Source organism: Heptranchias perlo, chromosome 34 (assembly GCF_035084215.1).
Source record: "Heptranchias perlo isolate sHepPer1 chromosome 34, sHepPer1.hap1, whole genome shotgun sequence".
Classification (NCBI taxonomy): Eukaryota; Metazoa; Chordata; class Chondrichthyes; order Hexanchiformes; family Hexanchidae; genus Heptranchias; species Heptranchias perlo.
The window spans coordinates 138,543-157,784 of NC_090358.1; the positions used below are offsets into that span (position 1 = coordinate 138,543).

Sequence of the window (19,242 nt, forward strand, 5' to 3'; positions counted from 1 at the left end):
GAGGCTGTTAAAGTGGAGGAAGAGTTTTAAGTTGTGTATGCCAGTTCTTGGCTCTAGGGGAGCTGGGTATTCCTTAGTGCATGATACAGAGTTAACCACGGTATACTGTGAAGGGTTAGTTGTGTGTTGCTTTAAGAGGGTGTGGAGTGTGTTGGTGCCCAGTGTGTTATCTTTCCTGCCCTGGTGACGTTCAGTTTTTTGCAGCACTGGTCTGTAGCCCCGGGGATGAAATAGTTGGCTCTAGTTGAATGTGTGAGCTCCCTCCAGGCATCATGAGTTATATTCCTGGCGGATTGCTGATATTCACACCCAGGAGTCTGTGCCTCTCGCCTTAATTCTCATTCAGGGGCTGGGAGGTTCACACCAGCGATGTTTAATGTTCTTCTCCTGGGTGGGGCCCTTCTGGGTACAGATGGAGTTGTTTGAGTGGTCATAATTCTGTACCAGTAAAATAGAATCATAGAAAGGTTATAGCATGGAAGAAGGCCATTCGGCCCATTGAGTCTGCAACAGCTCTATGCAAGAGCAATCCAGCTAGTCTCACTCCCCCGCCCTATCCCCGTAGCCCTGCAATTTTTTTTCCCTTCAAGTACTTATCCAGTTCCCTTTTGAAGGCCATGATTGAATCTGCCTCCACCACCCCCTCGGGCAGTGCATTCCAGATCCCAACCACTCGCTGTGTAAAAAAGTTTTTCCTCATGTCACCTTTGGTTCTTTTGCCAATCTATGCCCTCTGGTTCTTGACCCTTCCACCAATGGGAACAGTTTCTCTCTATCTACTCTGTCTAGACCTGTCATGATTTTGAACACCTCTATCAAATCTCCTCGCAACCTTCTCTGTTCCAAGGAGAACAACCCCAACTTCTCCAGTCTATCCACATAACTGAAGTCCCTCATCCCTGGAATCATCCTAGTCAATCTCTTCTGCACCCTCTTTCCTAAAGTACGGTGCCCAGAACTGGACACAATGCTCCAGCTGTGACCAAACCAGTGTTTTATAAAGGTTCAATATAACTTTGTTACTTTTGTACTCCATTACTCAATTTTAAAAATGAAAAACGGGTGGATTGAGGGCAGGGGGGCATTGAAAATTGCCACCATTTCAAACCCGCCTCCAACTCGCCCATTTCCGGTTTTCACCAGGGCAGGCAGAAGGGCAGGCAACTAACTCGCTCCCAGGAGGCAGGTCGGGCCTTAAAACCTTTCAAGGGGTCTTCGGGCCTCCATTTTTCTGGACTTCCCGATTTCAAACCTGGAGGGATGGGATTCCTGGGCCTTCTGTTTTACGCCTCGTGAAAGGAGGCAAGAAGGCCCGAGACTAACAGATATGTGCCTAGAAAGGCACAGAAGGTGAGCCCAAAGGAGCAGGAGTGCTTTGCCCAGGCCCAACAAGCCTACCTGCACTGACCCCTTCCCCAACGATCACGGTCACCACCCCCCCCCCCCCCCCCCACCCTCGACCCCCGGTTCTCCGACCCCCAGTCCTCCACCTCAATGGTCGCAGACCCCCGATCCTCCCACCCCCGACCCCCAAACTTCCCACCCCTGCGCCCCGATCCCTGATCCTCCCCCTCAATGATCACAGACCCCCGATCCCAACACCCCCCCACTGTGACTGACCCCCGATCCCTCCCCCATGACTCATGACCCCCGTGCCAACTATGCCCACCCATGCCAACTTAAGCCCACCCATGCCCCCATGCCCCCCTGCCCACCCGTGCTCCCCCCGTCCATACAAACAAAGACTTACCTGCTGACTTACTTGAACACGTCTTCTCCCTGGTTAGTCTCCCATCCAACTGAGACCAGTCTGTCAATCAGGCCGGTCAGTCGGACGGGAAACCGACAATAAAAAATAAACAACGTCCTTACGTCATAATCGTAAGGAAGTCTGGGAAACCCATACTAATGGGTTTCCCTTCCTCATTTTGACCTCCTGCTCCCTTCCCGGCTCGGTTTTAAAATTGAGCCCTATGCCTCTATTTGTAAAGCCCAGGATCCCGTATATTTTTTTAACCTGCCTTGCCAACTTCAACGATTTGTGTACATATACCCCCAGATCTCTCTGTTCTGTACCCCTTTTAGAATTGTGCCCTCTAGTTTATATTGCCTCTCTTTGTACTTCCTACTGAAATGTATCACCGTATTTTTCTGTGTTAAATTTCATCTGCCACATGACCGCCCATTTCACCAGCCTGTCTATATCCTCTTGAAGTCTATCACTATCCTGCTCACTGCTCACTACCCTTCCAAGTTTTGTGTCATCTGCAGATTTTGAAATTGTGCCCTGTACACCCAAGTCCAAGTCATTAATAAAAATCAAGAAAAGCAGTAGTCCCAGCACCGACCCCTGGGGAACACCACTGTACACCTCCCTCCAGTCCGAGAAACAACCATTCCCACTACTCTCTGTTTCCTGTCATTTAGCTAATTCTGTAACCATGTTGCTACTGCCTCCTTTATTCCACGGGCTGCAATCTTGATGATAAGCTTACCGTGCGGCACTTTATCAAACACCTTTTGAAAGTCCATATATACCACATCACGTGCATTGCCCTCATCAACCCTCTTTTTTAAAATTCGTTAATGGGATGTGGGCGCCGCTGGCAAGGCCAGCATTTATTGCCCATCCCTAATTGCCCTTGAGAAGGTGGTGGTGAGCTGCCTTCTTGAACCACTGCAGTCCGTGTGGTGAAGGTTCTCCCACAGTGCTGTTAGGAGTTCCAGGATTTTGACCCAGCGATGATGAAGGAACGGCGATATATTTCCAAGTCGGGATGGATTGTGACTTGGAGGGGAACGTGCAGGTGGTGTTGTTCCCATGTGCCTGCTGCCCTTGACCTTCCAGGTGCTAAAGGTCGTGAGCTTGGGAGGTGCTGTCGAAGAAGCCTTGGTGAGTTGCTGCAGTGCATCCTGTGGATGGTACACACTGCAGCCACTGTGCGCCAGTGGTGAAGGGAGTGAATGTTTAGGGTGGTGGATGGGGTGCCAATCAAGTGGGCTGCTTTGTCCTGGATGAGTCTTTTATAAAAGATGTGATAACAGAACACTTGGACGGCATGGGTTTATGAAAGGGAAATCATGCTTAACAAATCTACTGGAGTTTTTTGAGGAGGTAACTAGTAAAATAGATAGGGGAGAACCAGTGGATGTGGTGTACTTTGATTTTCAGAAGGCTTTTGATAAAGTCCCACACCAGAGGTTAGTGTGCAAAATTAAAGCACATGGGATTGGGGGGAATATACTGGCATGGATTGAGAATTGGTTGACAGAAAGGAAACAGAGAGTAGGAATAAACAGGTCTTTTTCCGGCAGGCAGTGACTAGTGGGGTACCGCAGGGATCAGTGCTTGGACCTCAGCTATTCACAATATATATCAATGATTTGGATGAGGGAATTGAATGTAACATTTCCAAGTTTGCAGATGACACAAAGCTGGGGTGGAATGTGAGCTGTGAGGAGGATGCAAAGAGGCTCCAATGTGATTTAGACAAGTTGGGTGAGTGGGCAAATACATGGCAGATGCAGTATAATGTGGATAAATGTGAGGTTATCCACTTTGGTTGTAAAAACAGAAAGGCAGATTATTATCTGAATGGTGACAGATTGGATAAAGGGGAGGTGCAACGAGACCTGGGTGTCCTTGTACACCAGTCGCTGAAAGCGAGCATTCAGGTGCAGCAAGCAGTTAGGAAGGCGAATGGTATGTTGGCCTTCATTGCAAGAGGATTTGAGTACAGGAGCAGGGATGTCTTACTGCAGTTATACAGGGCCTTGGTGAGATCACATCTGGAGTATTGTGTGCAGTTTTGGTCTCCTTATCTGAGGAAGGATGTCCTTGCCATGGAGGGAGTGGAATGAAGGTTTACCAGACTGATTCCTGGGATGGCAGGACTGACGTATGAGGAGAGATTGTGTCGACTAGGCCTATATTCACTAGAGTTTAGAAGAATGAGAGGAGATCTCATTTGAACATATAAAATTCTAACAGGCCGAGACAGATTAGATGCAGGGAGGATGTTCCCGATGGCTGGGGAGTCCAGAACCAGGGGTCACAGTCTCAGGATACGGGGTATGCCATTTAGAACCGAGATGAGGAGAAATTTCTTCACTCAAAGGATGGTGAACCTGTGGAATTCTCTACCACAGAAGGCAGCGAAGGCCAAGTCATGAAATATATTCAAGAAGGAGATAGATATATTTCTTAATGCTAAAGGGATCAAGGGATATGGGGAAAAAGCGGGAACAGGGTACTGAGTTAGACGATCAGCCATGATCATTTTGAATGGCGGAGCAGGCCTGAAGGGCCAAATGGCCTACTCTTGCTCCTATTTTCTATGATTCTATGGTGTCGAGCTTCTTGAGTGTTGTTGGAGCTGCACTCATCCAGGCAAGTGGAAAGTATTCCATCACACTCCTGACTTGTGCCTTGTAGATGGTGGAAAGGCTTTGGGAAGTCAGGAGGTGAGTCACTTACCGCAGAATACCCAGCCTCTGACCTGCTCTTGCAGCCACAGTATTTATGTGGCTGGTCCAGTTAAGTTTCTGGTCAATGGTGACCCCCAGGATGTTGATGGTGGGGGATTCGGCGATGATAATGCCGTTGAATGTCAAGGGGAGATGGTCAGGCTGTCTCTTGCTGCATGTGGGCACGGATTGCTTCATTATCTGAGGGTTGCGAATGGAACAGTTATATAAAAAGAAAAAGGGTGGCTAAGGCAAACGTAGGTCCCTTAGAGGATGAGACCGGGAAATTAATGGTGGGAAACATGGAGATGGCAAAAATGCTGAACAAATATTTTGTTTCAGTCTTTACGGTAGAGGACACTAAGAATATCCCAACACTGGACAAATAGGGGGCACGAGGCGGGGAGGAGCTAAATACGAATAAATCACTAAGGAATTGGTACTCAGTAAATTAATGGGACTCAAGGCGGGTAAATCCCCTGGACCTGATGGCTTACATCCTCGGGTCTTGAGGGAAGTGGCAGTAGGGATTGTGGATGCTTTGGTAATAATTTTCCAAAATTCTCTGGACTCGACAAAGGTCCCGGCAGATTGGAAAGCTGCTAATGTAACACCCTTATTTAAAAAGGGTAGTAGGCAGAAGGCTGGAAATTATAGACCAGTTAGTTTAACATCTGTGGTGGGTAAAATTTTGGAGTCTATTATTAAGGAGACAGTAGCGGAACATTTGGATAAACATAATTTAATAGGACAAAGTCAGCATGGCTTTACGAAGGGGAAGTCATGTCTGACAAATTTGCTTGAGTTCTTTGAGGATATAACGTACAGGGTGGATAAAGGGGAACCAGTGGACGTAGTGTATTTGGACTTCCAGAAGGCATTCGACAAGGTGCCACATAAAAGATTATTGCTCAAGATAAAGAATCACTGGATTGGGGGTAATATTCTGGCATGGGTGGACGATTGGTTATCTAACAGGAAGCAGAGAGTTGGGATAAATGGTGCATTCTCAGACTGGCAACCAGTAGCCAGTGGTGTTCCGCAGGGGTCGGTGCTGGGTCCCCAACTCTTTACAATCTATATTAACGATTTGGAGGAGGGGACCGAGTGTAACATATCAAAGTTTGCAGATGATACAAAGATGGGAGGGAAAGTAGAGAGTGAGGAGGACATAAAAAACCTACAAGGGGATATAGACAGGCTGGGTGAGTGGGCGGAGTTTTGGCAGATGCAATACAATATTGGAAAATGTGAGGTTATGCACATTGGCAGGAAAAATCGGAGAGCAAGTTATTATCTTAATGGCGAGAAATTGGAAAGTACCGCAGTACAAAGGGATCTGGGGGTCCTAGTGCAAGAAAATCAAAAGGTTAGTATGCAGGTGCAGCAGGTGATCAAGAAGGCCAACGGAATGTTGGCTTTTATTGCTCAGGGGATAGAATATAAAAACAGAGAGGTATTGCTGCAGTTATATAAGGTATTGGTGAGACCGCACCTGGAATACTGCATACAGTTTTGGTCTCCATACTTAAGAAAAGACATACTTGCTCTCGAGGCAGTACAAAGAAGGTTCACTCGGTTAATCCCGGGGATGAGGGGGCGGACATATGAGGAGAGGTTGAGTAGATTGGGACTCTACTCATTGGAGTTCAGAAGAATGAGAGGTGATCTTATTGAAACATATAAGATTGTGAAGGGGCTTGATCGGGTGGATGCGGTAAGGATGTTCCCAAGGATGGGTGAAACTAGAACTGGGGTGCATAATCTTAGAATAAGGGGCTGCTCTTTCAAAACTCAGATGAGGAGAAACTTCTTCACTCAGAGGGTAGTAGGTCTGTGGAATTTGCTGCCCCAGGAAGCTGTGGAAGCTACATCATTAAATAAATTTAAAACAGAAATAGACAGTTTCCTAGAAGTAAAGGGAATTGGGGGTTACGGGGAGCGGGCAGGAAATTGAACATGAATTTAGATTTGAGGTTAGGATCAGATCAGCCATGATCTTATTGAATGGCGGAGCAGGCTCGAGGGGCCGATTGGCCGACTCCTGCTTCTATTTCTTATGTTCTTATGGAACTGAGCACTGTGCAATCATCAGCGAACATCCCCATTTCTGACCTTATGATGGAGGGAAGGACATTGATGAAGCAGCTGAAAATGGTTGGGCCTAGGACACTGGCCTGAGGAACTCCTGCAGCAATGTCCTGGGGCTGAGATGATTGGCCTTCAACAACCACTACCATCTTCCTTTGTGCTAGGTATGGCTCCAGCCACTGGAGAGATTTCCCCTTGATTCCCATTGACTTCAATTTTACTAGGGCTCCTTGGTGCCACACCCAGTCAACTGCTGCCTTGATGTCACTCTCACCTCACCTCTGGAATTCAGCTCTTTTGTCCATGTTTGGACCAAGGCTGTAATGAGGTCTGGAGCCAAGTGGTCCTTGCACTATCGATCACACCTTCCATCACTTTGCTGATGATTGAGAGTAGACTGATGGGGCGGTAATTGGCCAGATTGGATTTGTCCTGTCTTTTGTGGACAGGACATACCTGGGCAATTTTCCATATTGTCAGGTAGATGCCAGTGTTGTAGCTGTACTGGAACAGTTTGGCTAGAGGTGCGGCTAGTTCTGGAGCACAAGTCTGTTACCTCATCAAAAAACTCTATCAAGTTCGTTAAACACGATTTGCCATTAACAAATCCATGCTGGCTTTCTCTAATCAATCACACTTGTCCAAGTGACCGTTAATTCTGTCTCGGTTTATTATTTTTAAAAGTTTCTCCATCACCGAGGTTAAACTGATTGGCCTTTTGTTGCTGGGTTTATCCTTACACCCTTTTTTGAACAAGGGTGTAACATTTGCAATTCTGCAGTCCTCTGGCATCACCCCCATATCTAAGGATGTTTGGAAGATTATGGCCAGTACCTCCACAATTTCCACCCTTACTTCCCGCAGCAACCTAAGATGCATCCCATCCAGAACTGGGTGACTTATCTACTTTAAGTACAGCCAGCCTTTCTAGTACCTCTTTTTCAATTTTTAGTCCATCCAGTATCTCAACTATCCTTTTACTGAGACTCTGGCAGCATCTTCTTCCTTGGTAAAGACAGATGCAAAGTACTCATTTAGTACCTCGGCCATGCCCTCTGCCTCCATGAGTAGATCTCCTTTGTGGTCCCTAATTGGCCCCACCCCTCCTCTTACTACCTATTTACTGTTTACATACCTGTAGAAGACTTTTGGATTGCCTTTTATGTTGGCTGCCAGTCTTTTCTCATACTCTGTCTTTGTCCCTCTTATTTCCTTTTTCATTTCCCCTCTGAACTTTCTATATTCTGCCTGTTTCTCACTTGTGTTATCAACCTGACATCTGTCATACGCCCCTTTTTTCCACTTCATCTTACTCACTATCGCTTTTGTCATCCAGGGAGCTCTGGCTTTAGTTGCCCAACCTTCCTCCCTCATGGGAATGTACCTAGACTGTACCGGAACTATCTCCTCCATAAAGGCTGCCCACTGTTTTGCCTGCCAATGTTTGATTCCAATTTACCCGGGCCAAATCTGTTCTCATCCCACTGAAATTGGCCCTCCTCCAATTGAGTATTTTTACTTTAGAGTGGTCCTTGTCCTTTTCCATAGCTATTCTAAACCTTCTGATACTATGATCGCTGCTCCCTAAATGCTCTCTCACTGTCACTTACTCCACTTGGCCCGCCTTATTCCTAGAACCAGGTCCAGCAATGCCTCCTTCCTCACTGGGCCAGAAACGTACTGGTCAAGAAAGTTCTCCTGAACACATTTCAAAAATTCCTCCCCCTCTTTGCCCCTTATTGTTATCATCCCAGTCTATATTAGGATAGTTGAAGTCCCCCGTTATCACTACTCTATAGCTTTTGCACCTCTCTGTAATTTCCCTGCAAATTCGCTCCTCTATATCCTTTCCACTAGTTGGTGGCCTATAGAATACACCCAGTAGTGTAACCTCTTTTGTTTCTTAACTCTAACCAAATAGATTCTGTCCTTGATCCCTCCAGGACCTCCTCTCTCTCCAGCACTGCAATATTCTCCTTAATCAATACTGCCATCCCCCCTTCCTTTCTTTCCTTCCCTATTTTCCTGAACATCTTGTATCCTTATATAATAATATTGCTAAGCCAAGGTATTAGAGAGTGGGATGAAAGAGACAAGTCCAGACCCTCTCTGACCCACTGGCCCCCAGGTTGACCTTTTTAAAGGTTGCACAGAAGTTTCCAGGCAGTTCAGCTGCTTACACCCGTTTTACACTGATGCCTGCATCAATGGGAATACAAATCAGTACTCAGGAAACTCGTATGTAACTCCCTCTGGAATGGGCACATTTTTTTTAAAGGGGCAACAGCGGAGTAAATTATTTTGAGGAAATTCTAGGCCATTAAACTTGATAAAACTTTTGTGAAACACCAACGGAAAATACAAACTAACATCACAATTTCAGATTTACTCGGCATATCTTTCCTATCCACTTTCCACATGGGGAGAAATCTAGCAGCACCATGTCACGTAGAGGGTACTAATCGATTCCAGTACTCTTACTATAAGATGGGTGTTCTACACAGACAGCACTCACCCCTATAGTTACCCTCTCTTTACTCAGTGGGTAATGTACATCGGGTAGTCCTGACTCCTGTTGTTACCCTGGAGTAGATTTTCTTCTTTGCCACCTGGGCAATAAGCAGCAGTAACTGAAATGACCTGATTTTCCTTCCATTGAAATGAATTGATGGGCGATCTGATGGATGGTGTTTCCAATGTGAAATCCTCCACACCAGCATCTCATCTCTGTGCCCTGCTTTGGCAATGCTTAAAACCCAGCAGGAAAGAAGAAAATCTCGTCCCTCTCTAATGCAGCAGGTCACTGACCCCTCTGTAAGGGGTGAATTTGCAGTGAATGTACTAACTCCCTACAATTACACTCTTCTAAGGAGCTGAATATTGTAAATGAACAGATATCTTCATTTGCTGAAAGCATTATTTTTCTGTCTATAGAAAATATGAAATATTATATTTTCTTTGTTCTTGAACATGCTGATCCTTTTGTATTTTAACAGCAGATGTGTGTTATTTGAGTATCTCCAGCTTTGAACTCTTTGTTGCAGGTTGTGAGCTGGAATGCTCTATGGGTCGTGTGAATGCCCAGTGCAGCAGATGCATGTGTGAGGAGCATCTACTTTATGGTTCTGTACATCTTCAAGATGGAGCTCCTGCCTCCAAGGCAACTGTCTACCTTCGGGGCAACTCGGACAATATCCTAACAGTCTGTGATGAGAAGGGGAAGTTCAGGATTCCCGGCCTCTGCCCTGATGGCAAAACAGCCTTAAAAATCAAGAAAGCTTACTATGGCACCGCAGTTATCACACTGAATGTTAGCAACAGTAAACAGTCTACCATTGAAGTGAAACTCAAGAGATCTGGTAATGGTTATCACTCAAATTAGAGGTTTCACAAAATACACTAAACCTCATGATTACAAACACTCCTCATTATTACATACCCGACAATAATGCACACTCCACATTATTACAACCCTTCATAATAACACGCCCTTCACATTATTGCACGCCCTTCACATTATTGCACGCCCTTCACATTATTGCACGCCCTTCACATTATTGCGTGCCCTTCACTATTACACACCCATCACTATTACACACCCGTCACTATTGCAGTCACACCACGCAGAGAGAGGCAGGTACAGGAACAGGAGAATGTGACTGACAGTCATCAGGGTAAAGGGAACCTAGTGGAGGCAGGGAAGGAGGAACCACAGAATCTGGTCCTGTCCAACAGAAATGATGTACTTGCTACTTGTGGGAATAAGGAGAAAAGCTGTGGTAAGGATGGCCAGAATGCTGACCATGGCACTGTGGAGCAGGAGGCAGTTCAAGGTGGTGGGGGGGAGGAGAAGAATAGAAAGGTTTTAGTTATAGGGGATTCGATAATTAGGGGATAAATAGTGTCCTCTGCTGTCGTGACCGAGAGTCCCGATGGATGTCTTGCCCACCTGGTGCCAGGGTAAGGGATATTTCAAAGCGGCTGGAAAGGAATTTGGAAAAGGAGAGGGAAGATCCCATTGTCGTGGTCCATGTCAGGACAAATGACATAGGAAAGAACAGGGAGCAGGTCCTGCTGAGGGAATATCAGGAGTTAGGAGCTAAATTAAAAGGCAGGATTTCGAGGATTACTACCCGAGCCACGTGCTAATGGCATAGGGACAAACAGATCAGGAAGGTGAATGCATGGCTGAGAGATTGGTGTGGGAAGAAGGGGTTCCATTTCATGGGACACGGGCACCAGTACTGGGACAGAAAGCCGCTAGGATGGGCTCCATCTGAATTGGGCTGGGACCAAGGTCCTCGCTGAAAGGATAAGTAGGGCCGTAGAAAGGACTTTAAACCAATAAAGTGGGTAGGGGGTTCAGCTAGAAATAATGGTAAAACTGATAACCTAAAGTTGAGATAGAGAAGGGAAGGGAGTAAAGTTCTGATGGAAAATGAGGTATAAATAATTCAAGTTCCAATAATAGTAGAGGAATTAATAATATATCAGATAAATAATACAGGAATGTTGATAAATTGAAAAAATGTGATAAGTTAAGAAGTGTGAGAATAATCCCATCAGCCAATGGGATGCGTGGGGACTGGTGACCAAATCAGAGTTCTCCACACAAATGCATGTAGCATTAGGAATAAAACAAACAAATTAGAAGCACAGATTCAGCTCTAAGGGTACGATGCAGTGACCATTACAGAGACCTGGCTAAAACTGGCCAGCAATGGGACCTTAATATTCCAGACTGTAAGGTCTTTAGCAAGGTCAGGGAAATGGGGAAAGGAAGAGGAGGAACAATATTGTTAAAGGACAACAAGAGAGGGGGCATTTCTGGAATTAGTTTTAGGAATTGAGGCTGGTCAGGTGAAAGGAGTATCAGTGGGAGAGCATTTTGGTGGTAGTGATCATAATTCAGTTAGTTTTAGCATAGTTATGGAAAAGGACAAAGATAGAACAGGAGTAAAAGTTCTCAGTTGGGGAAAGGACAATTTTACTAAGCTAGGAAGTGATTTAGCAAAAATGGACTGGAAACAGCTACTTGAAGGTAAATTAGTGTCAGAGCAGTGGGAGGCTGTCAAGGGGAAGATTCAAGGGGTGCAGAGTAAACATGTTCCCACAAAGAAAAAGGGCGGGGCTGCCAAATCTGGAGCCCCCTGGATGTCAAGGAGCATACAGGGTAAGATAAGACAGAAAAGGAAAGCTTATGTCAGACACCGAGAACTAAATGCTACAGAAAGCCTAGAGGAGTATAAAAAGTGCAGGGGTGAAATTAAAAAGGAAATTAGGAAAGCAAAGAGAGGGCATGAGAAAATATTGGCAAGTAAAATCAAGGAACACTCAAAGATGTTTTATAAATACATTAAGAGCAAGAGGATAACTAAGGAAAGAGTAGGGCCTATTAGAGACCAAAAAAGTAACCTGTGTGTGGAGGCGGAAGATGTGGGGATGGTTCTTAATGAATACTTTGCGTCTGTCTTCACAAAAGAGAGGGACGATGCAGACATTGTAGTTAAGGAGGAGGACTGTGAAATATTGGATGGGATAAACTTAGTGAGAGAGGAAGTACTAAGGGGATTAGCATCTTTGAAAGTAGATCAATCACCAGGACTGGATGAAATGTATCCCAGGTTGATAAAAGAAGCAAGGGAGGAAATAGCGGAGGCTCTGACCATCATTTTCCAATCCTCAGTGCTGGAAGATTGGAGGACTGCTAACGTTGTACCATTGTTTAAAAAGGGAGCGAGGGATAGACCGAGTAATTACAGGCCAGTCAGCCTAACCTCAGTGGTGGGCAAATTATTGGAATCAATTCTGAGGGCCAGGATAAACCATCACTTAGAAAGGCACGGAGTAATCAAGGACAGTCAGCATGGATTTGTTAAGGGAAGGTTGTGTCTGACTAACTTGATTGAATTTTTTGAGGAGGTAACAACGAGGGTCGCTGAGGGTAATGCATTTGATGTAGTGTACATAGATTTTAGCAAGGCTTTTGACAAGGGCCACATGGCACATGGGATCCAAGGGAGAGAGGTGAGTTGGATCCAAAATTGGCTCAGTGGTAGGAAGCAAAGGGTAACAGTAGATGGGTGTTTTTGTGACTGGAAGTCTGTTTCCAGTGGGGTTCCGCAGGGCTCAGTACGAGGTCCCTTGCTTTTTGTGATATATATTAATGATTTGGAATTAAATGTAGGTGGCATGTTTGAGAAATTTGCAGATGAAACAAAAATTGGCCGTGTGGTTGATAGTGAGGAGGAAAGCTGTAGACTGCAGGAAGATATCAATGGACTGGTCAGGTGGGCAGAAAAGTGGCAAATGGAATTCAGTGCGGAGAAGTGTGAGGTAATGCATTTGGGGAGGTCAAACAAGGCAAGGGAATACACAATAAATGGGCGGATAGTGAAAGGTGTAGAGAAAGTGAGGGACCTTGGAGTGCATGTCCACAGATCCCTGAAGGTGGCAGGACAGATAGATAAGGTGGTTAAGAAGGGATATGGAATGCTTTCCTTTATTAGCCGAGGCACAGAATATAAGAACAGGGAGGTTATGCTGAAACTGTATAAAACACTGGTTAGGCCACAGCTTGAGTACTGTGTACAGTTCTGGTCACCTCATTACAGGAAGGATGTAATTGCACTAGAGAGGGTACAGAGGAGATTTACGAGGATGTTGCCAGGACTGGAGAATTTTAGCTATGAGGAAAGATTGGATAGGCTGGGGTTGTTCTCTTTGGAACAGAGGAGGCTGAGGGGTGATTTAATTGAAGTGTACAAAATTATGAGGGGCCTCGATACAATGGATAGGAAGGACCTACTTCCCTTATTAGAGAGGTCAGTAACCAGGAGGCATAGATTTAAAGTGATTGGTGGAAGGATTAGAGGGGAGCTGAGGAAAAGTTTTTTCACCCAGAGGGTGGTGGAGGTCTGCAACTCACTGCCTGAAAGGGTGGTAGAAGCAGAAACCCTCAATTCATTTAAAAAAGTACCTGGATGATAACCTGAAGAGCCGTGACCAACAAGGCTACGGACCAAGTGCTGGAAAGTGGGATTAGGCTGGGTGGCTCACTTTCAGCCGGTGCGGACACTATGGGCTGAATGGCCTCCTTCTGTGCTGTAAATTTTCTAAGATTCTATAATTTTATGAATACTACTGTAGGTGAAAGGCAGGATATCAGTAAAGGTGAGCAGGCAGTGGAAATAATCTGGGTAGAATTAAGAAACAAAGGATGCAAGATTGTGGTGAGAATTATCTACAGACCCCCTGACACCAGTGAAGTATAAATACGGAGATCAGAGAAGCTTGTAGCAAAGGTGAAGTGGATAGAATGCGATATTTTAATTTGCACATAGACTGGAAGATGTAAAAAAGCTCAAATTGTGCAGGCAGTAAATTTTTAGAGTGTATTCAGGACAGTTTTCTGAAACAATGGCCTCGATATTAACACCCTCCCCACCACAATGGGGGGGAGAGGGTTGGGGGGGGGGGGGTTAAAGAATTAAATACAGGGACCCCAACGCACCATGCATGCGCTCGTTGCCTTTTTTACCACGGTGGATAGCGGGGCGTCCGAGTGTTGTGCATGGGGAAATGGGACACTCAATTAACATATTTAAATCGGACTCCCACAGTGCAATTGGGAGCCCAATTTAAAATTGACTGTTGCTGCGTGGGAATTTGGCAGTGAAATGGAGGCGGAAGCTGCCAGCTCGACAAGGTAAGTGCCTTTCTCAGCACTCCTTGTGGGCCAGGAAGAACAGGAGTGTTCCCTTCAGCTCCTCAAGGAAGCCTTTGGTCTTCCCCAGCCCAGATCGCCAGCCTCCCCTCTCTTTCCCCCACCCCAACCACCCCGATCGCATCCCGACCTTCCTACCATCCCAATTGCTACCTGACTTCTCCCCCCCCCACCCTCGCCGATTGCCGGGAACTATCCCTGAGGGTCCCCGACTGCGGCCTCTTGCTGCCAGTGTTCTCTCTCGGCCACCGACCAGCCTGTCCATTCGGCTGGCTGCTGGGCAGGAAACGGAACTAAATAATGTTAATGAGGTCCTGCCGTTAAGCTGAGCAGGACCTCTGCTTCCCCAGTTTTGCCGGGTTTTTCTCCCCATATGCTCCTCGCCTCCCCATAAATATTGGTGCCAATATGTTTTAGAACTGACAAGGGAATGGGCCATTCTAGATTTAGCAATGAGTAACAAGCCAGAATTAATTAATAATCTGACAATAAGGGAGCATCTTGCAAACATAGGAACAGGAGGAGGCTACTCAGCCCCTCAAGCTTGTTCCGCTATTCAATTAGATCATGGCTGATCCGCACTTTAACTCCATTTACCCGCCTTGGTTCCGTAACCCTTAATACCCTTGCCTAACAAAATCTATCAATCTCAGGTTTGAAATTTTCGTTTGACCCCCAGCCTCACAGCTTTTTGGGGGAGAGAGTTCCAGATTTCCACTCCCCTTTGTGTGAAGAAGTGCTTCCTGACATCACCCCTGAATGGCCGAGCTCTAATTTTAAGGTTATGTCCCCTTGTTCTGGACTCCCCCACCAGATCAAATCCATTAATCATCTTAAGTACCTCTTAATCTTCTATACTCAAAGGAATACAAGCCTAGTCTGTGCGACCTGTCCTCATAATTTATCCCTTTTAGCTCTGGTATCATTCTGGTGAATCTGCGTTGCACCCCATCCAAGGCCCATATATCGTTCCTGAGGTGCAGTGCCCAGAACTGAACCCAGTAGTCCAGATGTGGTCTAACCAGAGCTCTGTACAACTGAAGCATAACTCCTATCCCTTTGTATTCTAGCCCTCTTGGGATAAATGCCAACATTCCATTAGCCTTTTAAAATTTTTTTTTTGTATCTGTCCACTAGTTTTTAGTGATTTCTGTACTTGGACCCTCTAATTCTCTCTGCTCCTCCACAGTTCCTAGCTTCTCACCATTTAGAAAATATCTTTCTTACGTCCAAAGTGGATGACTTCACACTTTACCACATTGAACTTCGATCTGCCACAATTTTGCCCGCTCACTTAATCTCTCAATGTCCCTTTGCAACTTTCTGCTCCCATCTACACTATTTACTGTGCCACCTAACTTAGTTTCATCAGCAAACTTAGATATACAGCTCTCTATTCCTTCATCTAAGTCATGTATAAATATAGTGAAAAGCTGAGGCCCCAGTACAGATTCTTGGGGGCATCTAGTCACATCCTGCCAATTGGAGTACATATCCGTTATTCCTACTCTCTGTCTCCTACCTCCTAACCAACACCCTACCCATGTCAAAAGGTAGCCCCTAATTCCATGTGCTTTTATTTTTGCTGACAGTCTCTTGTGTGGAACCTTATTGAATGCCTCCTGGAAGTCCATATAAATAACATCCATAGACACCCCTTCATCTACCAGGTTAGATACCTCCTCAAAAAATTCAACTGGGATCGTTAGGCATGACTTACCCGTTACAAATCCATGCTGGCTATCTCTAATCAGCTTGTGTTTGTCCAAGTGCTCAGTCACTCTGTCCCTTATGACAGGTTCTAATAACTTCCCCACAATAAACATTAGATTAATAGGCCTATAATTTCCTGGTTTCTCCCACCCTTCTTAAATAGTGGAATGACACTGGCAATTTTCCAAATAAGGGGACAATTCCTGAATCAAGAGAATTTTGGAAGGAAATAAGGAAAGCAAAGAGAGGGCATGAAAAAATATTAGCTAGTAAGATTAAAGAAAACCTAAAGATGTTTTATCAGTACATTAAGAAGAAGAGAATAGCTAAGGAAAAGGTGGGGCCTATCAGGGATGATAAGGGTAACTTGTGTGTAGAAGCAAAGGATGTGGGTAGGGTTTTAAATGAATATTTTGTCTCCGTATTCACAAAGGAAAGGGATGATCTGGACGTAGTAGTTAAAGAGGAGAGGTGTGAAATATTGGATAAGGTAAACATAACGAGAGAGGAAGTACTAGAGGGACTGGAATCCTTGAAAGTTGATAAGTCACCAGGGCCGGTTGGATTGTTTCCTAGGCTATTGAAGGAAGCCAGGGAGGAAATAGTGGATATTCTGAGGATCATTTTCCAATCCTCACTAGATACAGGGGAGGTACCGGAGGACTGGAAGACTGCAAACATAGTACCATTGTTTAAAAAGGGTACAAGGGAAAGGCCGAACAATTATAGGCCGATCAGTCTTACCTCGATGGTGGGCAAACTATTAGAATCAATACTGAGAGATAGGATAAACTGTCACTTAGAAAGGCATGGTTTAATCAGGGATAGTCAGCATGGATTTGTTCAGGGAAGGTCATGCCTTGCAAATCTGATTGAATTCTTTGAGGAAGTGACAAGGAGGATTGATGAGGGTGGTGCAGTGGATGTTGTCTACATGGATTTTAGTAAGGCATTTGACAAGGTCCCACATGGCAGACTGGTCAGAAAAGTAAAAGCCCATGGGATACAGGGAAATGTGGCAAATTGGATCCAAAATTGGCTCAGTAACAGGAAACAAAGGGTAAAAGTCGATGGGTGTCTTTGCGAATGGAAATCCATTTCCAGTGGTGTGCCACAGGGCTCAGTGTTGGGTCCCTTGCTGTTTGTGGTATATATTAATGATTTGGACTTGAATGTAGAGGGCATGATTGGCAAATTTGCAGATGACACAAAAATTGGCCGTGCAGTTGATAGTGAAGAGGATAGCTGTGGACTCCAAGAAGTTATCAATGGGTTGGTGGAGTGGGCGGAAAAGTGGCAAATGGAGTTCAACCCGGAGAAGCGTGAGGTAATGCACTTAGGGAGGGCAAACAGTAAAAGGGAATACGCAGTAAACGGGAATATATTGAGAGGGGCAGAGGAAGTGAGAGACCTTGGAGTGCATGTGCACAGGTCCCTGAAGGTGGCAGTACAGGTAGATAAGGTTGTGAAGAAGGCATACGGAATGCTCTCCGTTATTAGCCGAGGTATAGAATACAAAAACAGGGATGTAATAATGGAACTGTATAAAATGCTGGTAAGGCCACTGCTGGAGTATTGTGCGCAGTTCTGGTCACCACAGTACAAGAAGGATGTAATTGCTCTGGAGAGAGTGCAGAGAAGATTTACAAGAGTGTTGCCAGGGCATGAAAATTGCAGCTACGAAGAGAGATTGGATAGGCTGGGGTTGTTTTCCTTGGAGCAGAGGAAGCTGAGGGGAGACTTGATTGAGGTGTTCAAAATTATGAACAATTGTAAACAATTTTACAACACCAAGTTATAGTCCAGCAATTTTATTTTAAATTCACAAGCTTTCGGAGGCTTCCTCCTTCGTCAGGTGAACGATGTGAAAAATCGTTCACCTGACGAAGGAGGAAGCCTCCGAAAGCTTGTGAATTTAAAATAAAATTGCTGGACTATAACTTGGTGTTGTAAAATTGTTTACAATTGTCAACCCCAGTCCATCACCGGCATCTCCACATCATTCAAAATTATGAGGGGTGTAGATAGAGTAGACAGGAAGTACCTGTTTCTCCTAGCAGAAATGATGTGGAGATGCCGGTGATGGACTAGGGTGGGCAAATGTAAGGAATCTTACAACACCAGGTTATAGTCCAACAATTTAAAATAAAATTGTTGGACTATAACCTGGTGTTGTAAGATTCCTTACATCCTTGCAGAAAGTTCAAGAACTAGAGGACATAAATTTAAGCTGATTGGCGGAAGGATTAGAAGGGACATGAGGAAAAATATTTTTACCCAGAGGGTGGTGGGTGTTTGGAATTTGCTGCCCGAATTGGTGGTAGAAGCAAGGACCCTCAACTCTTTTAAAAAGTACCTGGACCTGCACTTAAAGTGCTGTAAGCTGCAGGGCTACGGACCGGGTGCTGGAAGGTGGGATTAGAATGGGCACCTGGTTGTTCTTTGAGCCGGCGTGGACACGATGGGCCGAATGGCCCCCTTCTGTGCTGTATCTTTTCTATGGTTCCATGGTTCTATGCAAGATCATGACTAAAGTATCTGCAATTTCTTCATCTATTTATTTTAATACCCCAGGGTGGAAACCATCAGGTCCTGGAGATTTGTCAATCTTCGGTCTCATTATTTTTTCCATTACCATTTTTTAAAACTTATATTAAAGTAAACTTATATAAGCTCCTCTTTTTGGTGGAGGGGAATCTAATCAAGTACCTTGTGATTGATTAAACTGCTTTTGGAGGGTACCTAAATTTTAAGTCCTGCTCCACAGGACAAAGCAACACGAATGAACAAATCACACAAAATACATCACATGACATATTCCTGTCATTTCAGTATGGCCGCCCATTATGGATGGCCTCATTGAACAGCCAATTATGCTTCACCTGATCTTCTGCCTCTGCCCTCCTGAATTACAAGGGAGTGTCAGCGTAACTCTAGGGGAACATTTGCCCCAGACTGAACCAAACAATGTTTTGCAATTTCCTGTAAAGTACAGTGGGCAGCACATCAGCAAAACAATTTGATATTTCAGACAGGGCCTAGCAATGGTTAAGAGGAGTAAATGTGTCACATGTTGCCACACTGACCATACAGACCAAAAAGTTGCAGAATTGATTCCTGATCTGTGATGTGTCATCTGATTTCCACCTGGACAATAATGGGTGCCATAATTTAGAATCAATGCCTCTGGGCTAGGAATGCGATTAAATCGACATAGTTCCCACTCCTGATCTCTGTTCAGTGGA

The 19,242-nt window shown here is 45.1% G+C and overlaps 1 protein-coding gene across 1 annotated transcript in view; it reads left to right on the forward strand.

Moving 5' to 3' along the window:
* cilp (cartilage intermediate layer protein, nucleotide pyrophosphohydrolase) overlaps nt 1-19,242 on the forward strand; it is a 57,431-nt gene that overhangs the window by 18,706 nt on the left and 19,483 nt on the right. Inside the window, exon 6 of the mRNA XM_067971140.1 lies at nt 9,603-9,917. Within this exon, the coding sequence (XP_067827241.1) occupies nt 9,603-9,917 (315 nt within the window). The remainder of the gene's footprint in view (nt 1-9,602; nt 9,918-19,242) is intronic.